Source organism: Hydra vulgaris, chromosome 04 (assembly GCF_038396675.1).
Source record: "Hydra vulgaris chromosome 04, alternate assembly HydraT2T_AEP".
Taxonomy (NCBI): domain Eukaryota; kingdom Metazoa; phylum Cnidaria; class Hydrozoa; order Anthoathecata; family Hydridae; genus Hydra; species Hydra vulgaris.
Genome location: NC_088923.1, coordinates 5033243 through 5047443, shown reverse-complemented (window position 1 = coordinate 5047443; position 14201 = coordinate 5033243). Strand labels below are relative to the sequence as shown.

General features: G+C 27.4%; 1 protein-coding gene across 2 annotated transcripts in view; it reads left to right on the top strand.

The window, feature by feature from the left end:
• Window positions 1-320: 320 nt before the first annotated feature.
• The window catches only part of LOC105848876 (calcium-activated potassium channel subunit alpha-1), a 108370-nt gene continuing 94489 nt past the window's right edge, over window positions 321-14201 (top strand). The window contains exons 1-2 of one of the 2 annotated variants that reach the window (XM_065795296.1): window positions 321-697; window positions 6835-6896. In XM_065795296.1, coding sequence (XP_065651368.1) covers window positions 413-697; window positions 6835-6896 — 347 coding nt within the window. In that variant the 5' untranslated portion in view covers window positions 321-412. The remainder of the gene's footprint in view (window positions 698-6834; window positions 6897-14201) is intronic. The other variant, XM_065795297.1, reaches the window with a different exon arrangement.

The following is a 14201-nucleotide window of genomic DNA, read 5'->3' as shown; positions in this document are numbered from 1 at the left end:
CGTCCGTCGGACGTCCGTGAGATGTCCAATGGACGTCTTCCGGACGACGCATACCCACTGGGTTATTCCGATCTTGATTAGAATATTCTTGATAGTTTTCATTGAATCGAAATAAAATCACGGTAGTTCATTTTTAGCTTTATTGAATCAACAACAAAATTAAAGACTTTTACTCTTTACCCTGAATTCTTTGTTGAATAAATAATTTAAAAGTTAGTATAAAAACTTAGTTTTAATGTCGACAGCTCAAAATATATATTTAAATGCTCTTAATTATCTATTCATAATTATATATTTTCTGAGTGGCAGATTTTTTTCTCAATGTTGGTGCGGTTAATGGGTGATTTAACTAGACTCTAGAGGATAAATAACGTAGATTTATAGATAAATTTACTTAAAAGTATATTTTAAAATGATTTGCGATCCCTCAAAACTTGCTGAAAACAGATTATGGAAATATTACATTGGTATTTCTATAATTTTATACATTGGAGGAATTTCACTAATACTTATATATCGCGCTATTAAACTTTTTCTGCGATATACGCGCAGGAAAAACATAGTCGAACATAAGAATTATTTCAAGTATGAAGAAGATGATAATGATGTAGTTTTATTGGAGAAAACAACATACTTTGCAATAGTTGAAGCTGCTGGTTTACTTGTATCTGCTCAAAACCTTCAAGGTAAAATACTGGTGAGTTTTATTGACTTTAAAGTATATTTTATAATAAAAATACTATTTGTGTATATAAATAAATAAATATATCTATATATATATATATATATATAGATATATATATATGTGTATATATATATATATATATATATATATATATATATATATATATATATATATATATATATATATATATATATATATATATATATATATATATATATATGTATATATATAGATATCTATATCTATCTATATATATATATCTATATATATATATATATATATCTATTTATCTATATCTATATATATATAGCAAACATTATAGTTGAAATTCTTTTTGATGCTCGATAGAGATCGTTAACATAGATTAAAAAAAGCAAAGGCCCAAGTATTGAACCCTGAGGAACACCACACTTTAATATAGAAGGATTAGAGAGTTTATTTTCTCCATAGTATATAGATTGCACACGTTTGTCTAAGTAGCTTTCTATCCATTTGTTCGTTCTACCCCTTATGCAAAACATGTTAAGCTTTGATATTTTTTTTTTTTTTTTTTTCGTTCGTGGTTATTGTAACGAGCGGATGTGTTTTTGCAAGTTGAAAATTTACAAAGAAAAAAGAAATTATAATAATAATAAAAAAAATAATAATAATTTAGGACAAAAATTTTTTTATATATATTAACAAAAAAATTTTAAATTAATAGTGGTAATAAATATTATTGATATTATGGCAGTTACACTTGTTAAAATTAAAAAAATGATTCAAGACTTGTTTACAAACTACAAAGTGGAGACGGAAGCTGCGCTAAAGCAACAAGAAAGCAACTTTATAAGTATCGTTAGTGCAAACACCAAAATCTTAAACGAAAGATTAGACAAAGTAGAAAAAAATATTTTAGAGAACGCTAAAAAAGTATCAACACTGGCAATAGAAGTTAAAGAAATAAAGGTTAGTCTAAATTTTCATGAGGAACTTATTGAAAAAAAAATAAAAAATGCGTCAGATATTTTTATAAAAAATAAATCTAACCATAATGAAATACACAATAACAACACTGACCTCAAAAAAATTAACAGTAAGCTAAGAGAAATTGAAGATAGAACAAGGAGGAACAATCTAAGAATTGACGGAATTAAAGAAGATGATAATAACAATAACAACACTGACCTCAATTATCATCTTCTTTAATTCCGTCAATTCTTAGATTGTTCCTCCTTGTTCTATCTTCAATTTCTCTTAGCTTACTGTTAATTTTTTTGAGGTCAGTGTTGTTATTGTTATTATCATCTTCTTTAATTCCGTCAATTCTTAGATTGTTCCTCCTTGTTCTATCTTCAATTTCTCTTAGCTTACTGTTAATTTTTTTGAGGTCAGTGTTGTTATTGTGTATTTCATTATGGTTAGATTTATTTTTTATAAAAATTTCTGACGCATTTTTTATTTTTTTTTCAATAAGTTCCTCATGAAAATTTAGACTAACCTTTATTTCTTTAACTTCTATTGCCAGTGTTGATACTTTTTTAGCGTTCTCTAAAATATTTTTTTCTACTTTGTCTACCTGGCTGGAAAGCGAACTTAAAGTAAAAGAAATATTTAATGAGTACATGGGTGTAGAAAATGTAAAAATTGAAAGAGCACATAGAGCTGGTAAAAAAGGTGTAAAAGAGAACAGAACAATTGTTCTGAAATTATTGGACTTTAAAGATAAGGAGGAAATTTTAAGTAATACCTCAAAGTTAAAAGGAAAAAATATATATTAACGAAGATTACTGCATGGAGACGAATAAAATAAGAAAGGAATTGCGTGAAAAAATGAAAATTGAAAGAAAATTGGGAAAATTTGCTTACATATCATACGACAAGCTTATTGTACGCGAGTGGAAGACAAATAAAAAGTAATTTTTTTACTTATTTTATTTACGGTTTATTTAATTTTTATTTATTTTTTGAATATTTTTACTGATAATATATCAATAACGAAACCCTTTAAAATGAATCCGAAAACGTTTGAATACGAAAGTCTTTTTGAAAACATTTTAGACAAGGTTTTTAAAACAAATGATCAAAACACTTTTGATAAATATGACCTTGACAAAAACTTTATTGATAACTTTTCATTAATGAATATGGAAACACCTTACATGTTTCCAGATGAAATAAATAAGTATTTAAAAGATGTTAAACCTTATGAGAGCCTTTCTCTAATTCATCTTAATATTAGAAGTGCTAAAGCAAATTTTGAAAACTTTGAAAAATTCTTAGTGGAAAGCAATTTTATTTTTAATATTATTTGTTTAAGCGAAACATGGTTAACTGATAACGAATTTAACGAAAGCACGCTTTTTTAATTAAATAACTATGAAGGAGTGCATTTGCAGAGGAAATCGAAAAAAAGAGGCGGGGGTGTTGTAATTTACATCAAAAATAGTTTGCGGTATAAATTACGAAACGACCTATGCACATCTGATTACGACAGGGAATTTGTTTCTATTGAAATCATTAACAATGATTCTAAAAATACCTTAATATCAAGCTGTTATAAACCGCCACAAACATCAAAAGAAATATTCTCCAATCATCTTCAAAATATTATTTTGAAAAGCTTACAAGAAAAAAAAAATTTATTATTAAGATTTTAATCTTAATGCTCTAAATTATGAAAACAATAAAGAAACACAAAGTTTTTACAATAATTTATTTCGATTTGGTGTAATTCCTCTTATAAATAAACCAACCCGAATTACAAAAAATTCGGCAACACTAATAGATAATATACTAACAAATTCTTTATCTGAAATCTCCTTAAAGAAAGAAGTAATTAAAACATCTATATCGGATCACTTTCCGATATTTATTTCAATAAATAACTCAAATAAAATTAAAATAAATTTAAAAAAAACAATCACATGGCGGCATTTTTCTTTGGATAGTCAGGTTAACTTTAAAAGTGAGTTAGCCAATATTGACTGGTCAAATTTAGAATCCTCAAATGATACCAATTTAATGTATAATACGTTTATAGATATTTTTTTATTTCTTTATGATAAACACTTCCCCATAGTAGTAAACAATTAAATTTAAAGACAAATTCACCTTAGTTGAGTAAAGGTCTTAAAAAATCATCTAAGCGGAAACAACGATTATATGAAAAGTACCTTAAAAAAAAATGCGATAAAACAAAATCGGAATATAAGAGTTATGCAAGTCTCTTTGAGAAAATTAAAAAAGCCGCTAAAGCTAATTATTATAATAAACTACTTGAAAAGTGTCAAACAGATTCTAGGAAAACATGGCAATTATTAAATGAAATTATTGGTAAACCAAAAATTAACAAACCGTGCTTTCCTAAAACAATAAAAATCAACCACAAAACAATTGATGATGAAAACGTCATTGCAAATGAGTTTAACAACTTCTTTGTTAATATAGGATCTAAACTTGCATCCCAAGTTCCTAGTGTAAATAAATCTTTTGATAAATATTTAGATCATAATAAAAATGAATTGAATAACGAAAAACTAACCATGTTAGAATTTAACAATGCTTTTAAAAGCCTAAAAAAAACAAAGCAACTGGAATCGACGATATCAATAGCAACATTATAATTAACTGCCAAAACGAGCTTAAAGTTCCTTTATTTAAAAAATTTAAACACTCCTAAGAGGAAGGTATCTTTCCTGAAAAACTGAAAACTGCGAAAGTAAAACCTATTTTTAAATCAGGTGATACAAGTGAAATAGGCAATTACAGACCAATATCAATACTTTCTACATTCTCTAAGATACTTGAGAGAATTATGCACAATAGAGTATATACTTTTTTTAAAGAAAATAATTTTATTTACTCCAAGCAATTCGGCTTTCAAAAAAATACATCAACTGAACGCGCAATCCTTCACCTAGTTGATGATATAAAAAACTCTTTTACAAACGGAGAAGTTACATTAGGTGTATTCATAGATTCTCTCTAAGGCTTTTGATACAGTCAACCACAAAACATTATTATCAAAGCTTAACATGTATGGCATAAGGGGTAGAACGAACAAATGGATAGAAAGCTACTTAGACAAACGTGTGCAATCTATATACTATGGAGATAATAAACTCTCTAATCCTTCTATATCAAAGTGTGGTGTTCCTCAGGGTTCAATACTTGGGCCTTTGCTTTTTTTAATCTATGTTAACGATCTCTATCAAGCATCAAAAAGAATTTCAACTATAATGTTTGTTGATGATAGCAACTTTTTTATCTCCGGAAAAATTATAAACGAACTGTGCGTAGAAATGAATCAAGAATTAGAAAAAATTATTGGATGGTTTAGGACAAATAAACTTTATATTAACTCAAGTAAAACGAACTTTTCTTTATTTCATCTTTCTTATAAAAAAAAAGAAGTCGAATCTTCTCTTCCAAAATTGTTTATTGAAAATAGAGAAAGAAGTAGGGATAATGTTACTAAATTTTTAGGTGTTTTTATTGACGAAAATCTAAATTGGAATAAACATATCGCCTATTTAGGTAGTAAAATATCTAAAAGTATCGGAATAATATACCGATCACGCCATTTATTGAAAAAGCCGCTACTTAAACAAATCTACTATAGCTTTGTTCAAAGTTATTTAAATTACGGTAATACAGCATGGGGTAGTACCTATAAAAGCAAACTAGAACCTCTCTATCGTAAACAGAAGCATGCTATACGAGTAATTAATTTTAAAAATAAAAAAGAACACACAAAGCCTATTTTTGAACAGATGTCTTTACTAACATTGTTTGAACTAAATATATATAATGTTCTAAGTCTTATGTATAATAGTAAAATGCCAAAAACTCCTTTAATTTTCTATAGTCTTTATAAACAAAAGTATAAATACCTGTTGCGCACAAATAGTACCCTTTTAGAGCCTTCATGCAAAACTAAGCTTGAGCAATTTAAAATTACTTATCGTGCACCTCATATCTGGAACAAGTTTTTATTACTTAATCAAAATATTATTAGCCTTGAAAACTTAAATGGCTTTAAAAAAACTATCAAAAAGAATATTTTAAAGTATAAAAATTTACTTACTGATTTTTTCTAAATTTGTTCACTGCTAGCTTCTTATATAAACTCTTGTATGACAATGTATGACAATGTAAAGCGGTTCTTGATGATAAGACTTGATTTTGGTCTTCTGCAAGTTTCCCGCGTTCTTCTTACAGTTCGTATTACAGAAGTTTGTTTATTATTTATGTTTGTGATTTTTTTATATTTATATGTATATTCAATCTTAACGAATCTTTATTATGTAATCACGAAAATGTATTTTATGGAACAAAAATAAATTTAAAAAAAATAAAATGAAATAAAAAAAAAAGAAGGTATTTCAAAGTTAATGTTTGTAAAACTTTATAATTCAATTACTTAGCAATATTTTAAAAGCATGGGAAAAGCTAAGGAAGTTTCAAAAGAAATAAAGGCATTAATTATGAAAGCTGTGGGAAATAAAATGACTAACAGGCAGATTTCAGAACTTTGTACTGTTTCTAATCCAGAAATAAGTCATATGAAAAGATTTCGTCTGTGCAAGACTATTGAAAGCAAACTTTGCTCTGCAAGACCTAAAGTTACAATTAAAAGTCTCATAGATTGTTAGTAAGTTATTCCAAAAAAAATCCTCGCAAAACTGCTGTCGAATATAATTCATTTAAGCATCAGTTTCATGACACAAACTGCGTCGATGCAACTAAACGTAGTGTCGATACAACTAATCGTCGATTACAACAAAATAATATGTATGGCCGTCTTCCAGTTAAGAAACCTTTAATATCTGCAAGAAATTTAAAAACCAAAATAAAGTTTGCAACAAATCATATTAGTTGGTCAGTTAATGACTGGTCAAAAGTCCTTTTTTCTGATGAACCAAAGTTTATGCTATTTAGTAGTGATGGAATCGAGTATGTTAGGCGCTGTGTGTGTTTGTATATATATATGCATATATATATATATATATATATATATGCATATATATATATATATATATATATATATATATATATATATATATATATATATATATATATATATATGCATATATATATACAAACACACACAGAAAAATTTTGAAATATTTTTGCCTAAAAAACTTACTTCAAAAATTTGTTTTTAGACTGTTGTCTTCTTCGTTTTAAACCTTTTATGTGTGGCTATGTACATCTCAATGACTTCAGAGTATGTTGCTTTTTTAATGTTTAAATTATTTTTTTAAATATTTTTAATATTAACATATTAACAGATGTATTTGTAGAAATTTTTATGCAAGGTTTAATAAAGAGTTATTTAAATGAGAAAAAATATAAAAGTAGTAAACTTATGAAAACGAGGGCATTATATTAGTTTAAAAAAACAACGATTTCAACGAGTTTTTTTCAAATTAAGCTAAATTTATATTTAAACTTGAAAAAACTAAAACGACCGCACAGTGGATTAGCAAAAATGTCAAAACGAAAGGTCCTATTTTGAGTTTTTCCCTTATTTGCAATCAATACTCACACACAAATGACAAAAAATGTCACGTTTATAGTGCATTTGATCAATTTTGTTATATATTTTTGTTATTTTGTTATATATTTTGGGTATCACAAACTCAAACGTTGTTTAACGTGTGAAAAAATGTAAATTATCATAACAATTCATTTTTAAAGTATTTCTCTTTATTTAACTATACTTTGATTATTATTTCAAAAAAGAGGATTTTTTACTTTCCTGTTTCAGAACTTTTACATTTTAAAACACTTTTTTTTTTACATTTTTTCATGCAAAAAAAACTTTTCAGAACTGGATTTAAGTGTGTACTACAACGGTATAATGAATGAACTTAAAAGCATACTTAAGTACTTTAACTAATTTTTGGTAATTTTTACCAAAATATACTTAAAGTACGTAATTTTAAAATTTACTTAAAGTAAGTAATTTTAAATAAACTCGAAAAAAATATTTTAAATTAAAAAAAAATCAAAAATTTAGTTAAAAGAAAAGTATATGAAAACTTTTATTTTACAAAACTTAATATGTAGTTATATAACTTAATATATTTCTTATTTAATTTAATTTAACTTAATATGCAATAATATATTTTCACACTTTTTTTTCTAAAAAAAATATTTTTTTAAAAACCCGTACCTATCAGTATCAATAGGTACGGGTCATTCAAAAAGCATACCATGGTATGCTTTCTGAATCAGCTTAAGAAAGCAGTTATCAAAGATGAAAAGTTTAAAGTGTTTAAAAAGAAATAGAACATAATAGAAATATCAACTTACTAAACAGCGGCTGCTGTTTGTTTTACCAAAATTTATTATTCGTCACACACGGAATGAATGCAGCGATTGAAATAATACATCAGCATTTCTATCTTCACACGAAAAGAGCGTTGAATTTGTTACCGAATTCTACGCTTGTATACAATACTATTAGAAGACCCAAATATTGGTAGTGAAAATAAAAAAAGAGTTAGTGTTAGTACATATAGAAGACGCATTTATTGCATTTCAAAAAAAATCCGTTATTTACAAAGGATTGGGTAACAGATCAACCCGTCGTTATTGCATCGACTAATTTTACGGATTAACAGATTAGGTTTTTAACGAATTAAAATCCGCTGATATTTCGTTAAAGTTAGATTTTTAATTTAAGATTTATTAATTAAGTGCAAAGAACTGTTTAAATAAAGGAGTTAATACGCTAGTGTATCAAAAAATAAGATAAGTTAAATAAAAAATATTTAATTAAAATTGAGAAGAAAAAAGGCACGATAAAATTTTGATATAAAAAAATAATTCTTATACTTTTAAATATTGGGATTATTTTATTATGATATTTTACATTAATACACATTGATTCTTAACATTAAAAAGTAATAACAACTAACACCAAACAAAGTCTATCAATTATATACAACTGGTATGGTTGGAAGACCTATATTGCTCAATTTTTAAGCAGGTTACATAAACGCTTTAACTAAAAAGTGAAAACTAATCAAATATTTGTAATACTGTATATAAACTTTCTATTACAATCAAAATATTTTTCAAATGTGCTATTATACAGTTTTCTTCATTTATATAAAATATACACATGTATATATGTATACATTTAAGGTTCAAACCAAGCATTAGTTTGTGATACAGTTGTTATTCGTACATCTGTTCGCACTTTAATTTCAGCTGTTGTCAATTTCTTAAAGATAAAATACATAACATAAAGTATATAAAGCAAATACAGAACTTAGATGGTATACATAATGCAAAATCAGAACATAAATTTAATTAAACTCACAGCTCATAAAGAAACTTTTTTTGCTAATTTTTTATTACTAAATTTCTAATGGAAATTTTTATTTTAATAGCTTCTGATATAATTTTCTAAAGATAGAACTTTAATGTAACAACGAAAATAATATATTTAATAAAAACTAAATTATAAAATAAATGTAACAAAAATCACCTTATCTAATGCCTGACTGATTACTTAATTTCCACATGCATCGACACATAATCATATAAGGTAAAATAATGATAAATCTAAACAAGATAAATACACTTGTCAAATCAAATACAAGTACGAATAAAATTTTTTTAAATTTGACAACAGATTCAAACTTACAGTCTGATATCACATGATACATGTCTAAAATACAACATTTTAAAGTAATTTGAAAAAGCCATATGTAATTACATTTCTTTATATTTCTATTTTTTAACATTTATACTTTTGTTTTTTCTTTACCCCTAATTTATAGTTTTCAATTTTAATACAATTTAGAAACTAAGTCATAAATAAAATAAAATTAATAGTATTAATAAATAAAAACATAACATCCTATAAATCAACATGAAAGTTACATTTTTTTATAGTACTATTACATAGTATAACTGCATTTTAATTCTAGTATTGTTACATAAGTACTATTGGGGTGGATCCAGCATTTTTTGATGCTTGAGATAGCTAATTTCTGGACATGTAACAAACTCCAAAAATTTATTTATTATACCTCAAAATAATGATGTTTCAAAATAAGGATGTTTTGCAAAAAATTGCGATGATTGGAGTCAAGGAGAAAAAAAACCCTAAAACTTTGGCCACAACTGCCCCAAACGTGAGAGCAACAAATTAATAAAATATTTTTTGTACTATTCTTAAATAAAGTTATATTCATCAATAAATTCTAAGTAATCTCTTAGCGTTCAAAAGTTACCTTACAAAATTTGTAACCCCCTTAAATTGAGGAAGGAGGGGGGGGGGGGTCAAATTTTGAATAATCAATTTTTGAACAAAAAGAGAATATTGTATGAAATTTAAAATTTATCAATGAATATAAATTTGTTTAAGAATAGTACAAATAATCTTTTATCAATTTGTTGCTCTCTTGTTTGGGGCAGTTGTAGCCAAAACTTTAGGGTATTTTTGTTTCCAGACTCCAATCATCGCAATTTTTTTTCAAAGCATTCTTATTTGACATAAATATAAACTTATAAATTTTTGGAGTTTATTCCATGTCAGAAGTCTGTACTAAGGCTTAGTAGGAATAACTTTGCCAGTACCTTTTAAAAATGTTCTAATTAATGTCATGATTTGCTTGCATATTCACAGCTACTGATAAGATTTTAACGTCTCATATTCCATAAAATCATTTTTTTACACACAAACTGACAACATTTTAAAAACTGAACAAAAAAAATTCCCCCAAAACAATTTTGATCCGTCGAATTTATAGAGTTTTAAAGAAACCCGTAAAATAATTTTACTCTTTTAATTTTGTTGCTATTGGTAACGAAATACTCCGTAAATTCATAGTCATAAAAATTGTGCTATTCTTATGACTATGGTTAACTTAACAGAGATACGCATTCCTTTACTTTTTCTAACGGATTGTTGGTGTTGGATTCAATTGTGAACAAACATAAAGTACAAAGTAAAGATTTGAAATACGATAATCTTTTTGAACACAATATAATATATTAATATAATAAAATAAACTGATTACAACTGCAAACAAATGGGATTAAAATCAAAATCTGGTCTTTAGTAAAAAAAGTTTAAAAAGACTCATTGGTAAAAAATTTCTCAATGATTCTTGATTGTAAACCCTAAATCAGCCACAAAAACCAAATGATAATGATCGTAAGATTTCCAAATATTGTACAACCATCAGTGATGGAGTTATTTTCTTTGTCTTCTAAAAAAAACTCCAAGAAATAATAAAAATAAAATCTTAAAATAAAATAAATAAATAAATAAATGAAATAAATACAAATATTCTTTTGAACCACGAACTACAAACGGGTAAAGAAAAACTACTGCTTAATGCGTGATATCTTTCTCAATCTTGTTTTTTTATTGTAGATTGAAAATCTATAAGGTTAGGATTACAATAGCGGGAGCAATATGGAAGACAAAGAAATAGGTTAAAAAATTTATTTTTTAAATTAATTCGTGCAACTTCTTAGTGATCTGCAGTTCACATACACTGAACCATTGTTGTCAACGAAGCTATATTGTATTGCACTTTTTTTTCTGTCAATGGAATATAATGCAACGTCAAATACCATCTTTGACCATAATGTTCTTAAAAAAAGTTACGCTGTTTTGTAAAATAGACACCTTTAACAATCTTTACTAGAAAACACCCATCATGTTCCGGTTACCATATCTGTATTAAATGTTGTTGAAAACATGGTCTGAGATTAAAATTAGCTTGAGATTAAAGATCGTTTTAGAAGAATATTTTTATTTTATTTTTTTATGTCAGTTGTATTAGTAAAAAAAAAAAAGTTAATCAATTTAAAAAAATTAGAAAAGATTTCATATGCATTATACATGATGTATACACAGCCGGCACATTAAGTTACATTTACGTGTTGAAAACCAGTGAGCGACACGTGGTCGACTCGATAATTTTGTTTAGTTTTCTCACTTTTTAGAAACCTTATTTTAATTAGCGTTAGGAATTTTTTTTAAAGAGTTTTTTCACGCGTAAAACCAAGTTTTAAATAAGCGACGGACGCGGTGATTTTGTAAACTTTTCTCACGAGTTAAAAACCTAATTCTGTTTAGTGCTTGCAACGTGTTTTTGAGAGTTTTTTTCACGACTAAAAATAAGTTTTAATTATGCTCATATTATGCGTTTAAGCTAATTATTTAAACGTGTCAGATTTAAATTTTTCTCTGTTTGATAAGGTTTTAAATGCGCATTTTCTCTTATTATAAGTAACGCATGAGTTATATGACTCATATATTATATCTATACATATATATTAATTATCAACATATGTTAATAATTGTTATTTTTAGTAAGTTTGCTTATTAAAATAAAGTAAGTACAATAAAAACTAAGTAATAAGTATTTAATGCTTTTATTATTATTATAACTAAAATCATTAATTAATAGTTTGACAGCCTAACATGGTGGTCGTATACTAAAACGTTTTCCTGCCTGTTTAAGCCACTCAAATAACTCGTTTGCTTTCTTTTTCTGAGGAATTGCAAGCATTGGATATTGTAGTTTTTTCTCGTAATCAACAAATCAATAAACAGATAAATTAAATCAATAAACGATAATCTTTTCTCCTAACTAAAACTCTGCTATTTACAAATTTTTCCTCAATATATATACTCTATGCTTTTCCTAAAACATCCTTCAAAACACCGTCATAAATCACCGCAAAAACATATTTACAATTATTATTGGTAAAAACAATTAAAGCTATTAAATCTCTAACGTCATTAAATGTTCTAGAACTTTCCGGAATTACACTCCTCCTTGATCCTTACGGATCATCCAAATAGCAATCAAAGTATTTCGAAGGCATGCGCCGTTCCCGACCACTCCGTCGCAATAGCATGTCGATTTCTTGGGGTCTATCTTCAGCTTCGACATTTTCCTTGTTCGTCTCTAATACATCTTTAACTTGCTCTCCTTGATTTTTAGCGTTCTCTAGACCAGTTTCAGTATTCATCTCTATTTCCACATCAGGGATAATGCAGGACTGAGTATCATTTCGAGGTCTAACGTGTTTCACATGACGCGGAATGCCGTTCACTTCTACGATTTGTTTCTCGCATTCCGAGTTATCGTAGCTGGTTGCCACTTTGTATAGCACCTCGCATTTGGTGGTTTCAGCCAGACTTTATCGCCGATTCGAAACCTCTTGTTCGTGACATTTTGCGCAGGGAAGTTCTCTTTTCCCAATCCTTTCACACCAATGGTATAACTGAATATTTTGTCCATCGGACTTGCACCATTTTTGTCGGCTGAGACATTGTACCAATACAGTGCTTCCGGTATTTCGATGCAATGTGTCCTTCCTCACCACATTTAAAACATCTAACAGTCTTCGGTGACAAGTTCTTCGCAAGCAAACAATTCTTTGCAATGTGATTCAAACCTTTGCAGTTGTAACACACTAACGCGGTTTTTGTAGCATGGCGTCTAGATACAGCGCCAACAGCGTCACTGTCAATCACATTTGCACAGTTCAAAGCAGCTCTCACTCTGGGTAACATTATATCAATCGGGTCCATTACGGCTCGAAATCTTGATGATAAAACTTCTGGCAAACCCACAACAAACGCCAAACGCACAGACTCCTCTGATAATTTAGCAAGATAGGCTAATCGTCTTAAATCAGCCAAAAACACGTCGGCTTTTTCTCCGTCACATAATTTTCGTTTTGTAAACAGTTCATATGCAGTATAGGCATCTACAGAAAACGCCGCTAATAACACACGTTCGACTTCCACAACATCTTTTTTATCTTCCGCGGTTAAAGCATCGTACACTGCATAAGCAGCTTCTCTGAGAAGAATCGGAAAAAGTAGTTCAAGCTTTAAGTTCTGAATTTCAGCAATCACTTTCGTTCGTTGAATCCAAACAGCAGCATTTGAAGTGCCATCATACGTTTCAAACATATCAAATAATCTCATACTTGGTTCCATGCCCGGTTAGCTTGTAGTTTTTTCTCATAATCAACAAATCAATAAACAGATAAATTAAATCAATAAACGATAATCTTTTCTCCTAACTAAAACTCTGCTATTTACAAATTTTTCCTCAATATATATACTCTATGCTTTTCCTAAAACATCCTTCAAAACACCGTCATAAATCACCGCAAAAACATATTTACAATTATTATTGGTAAAAACTATTAAAGCTATTAAATCTCTAACGTCATTAAATGTTCTAGAACTTTCCGGATTTACAGATATTGATCTGAGTAATAATGAATACAAAGTTTTAAGATGATGGGCAAAAGACAAATGTTCCGAATATGACTTTAATAGTACATTATTACTATATATAGCATTTATATTTATTTGAAACTTGCATGACACAATTCCATTTATAGAACGAACATTCTCACTCATAAACTTACATATTAAACTTCTACCTTCCTCTAAAGCATTAGTTCATTTTTTTTTTTAAACTTACATAATAAACTTCTACCTTCCTCTAAAGCATTAGTTTAATTTTTT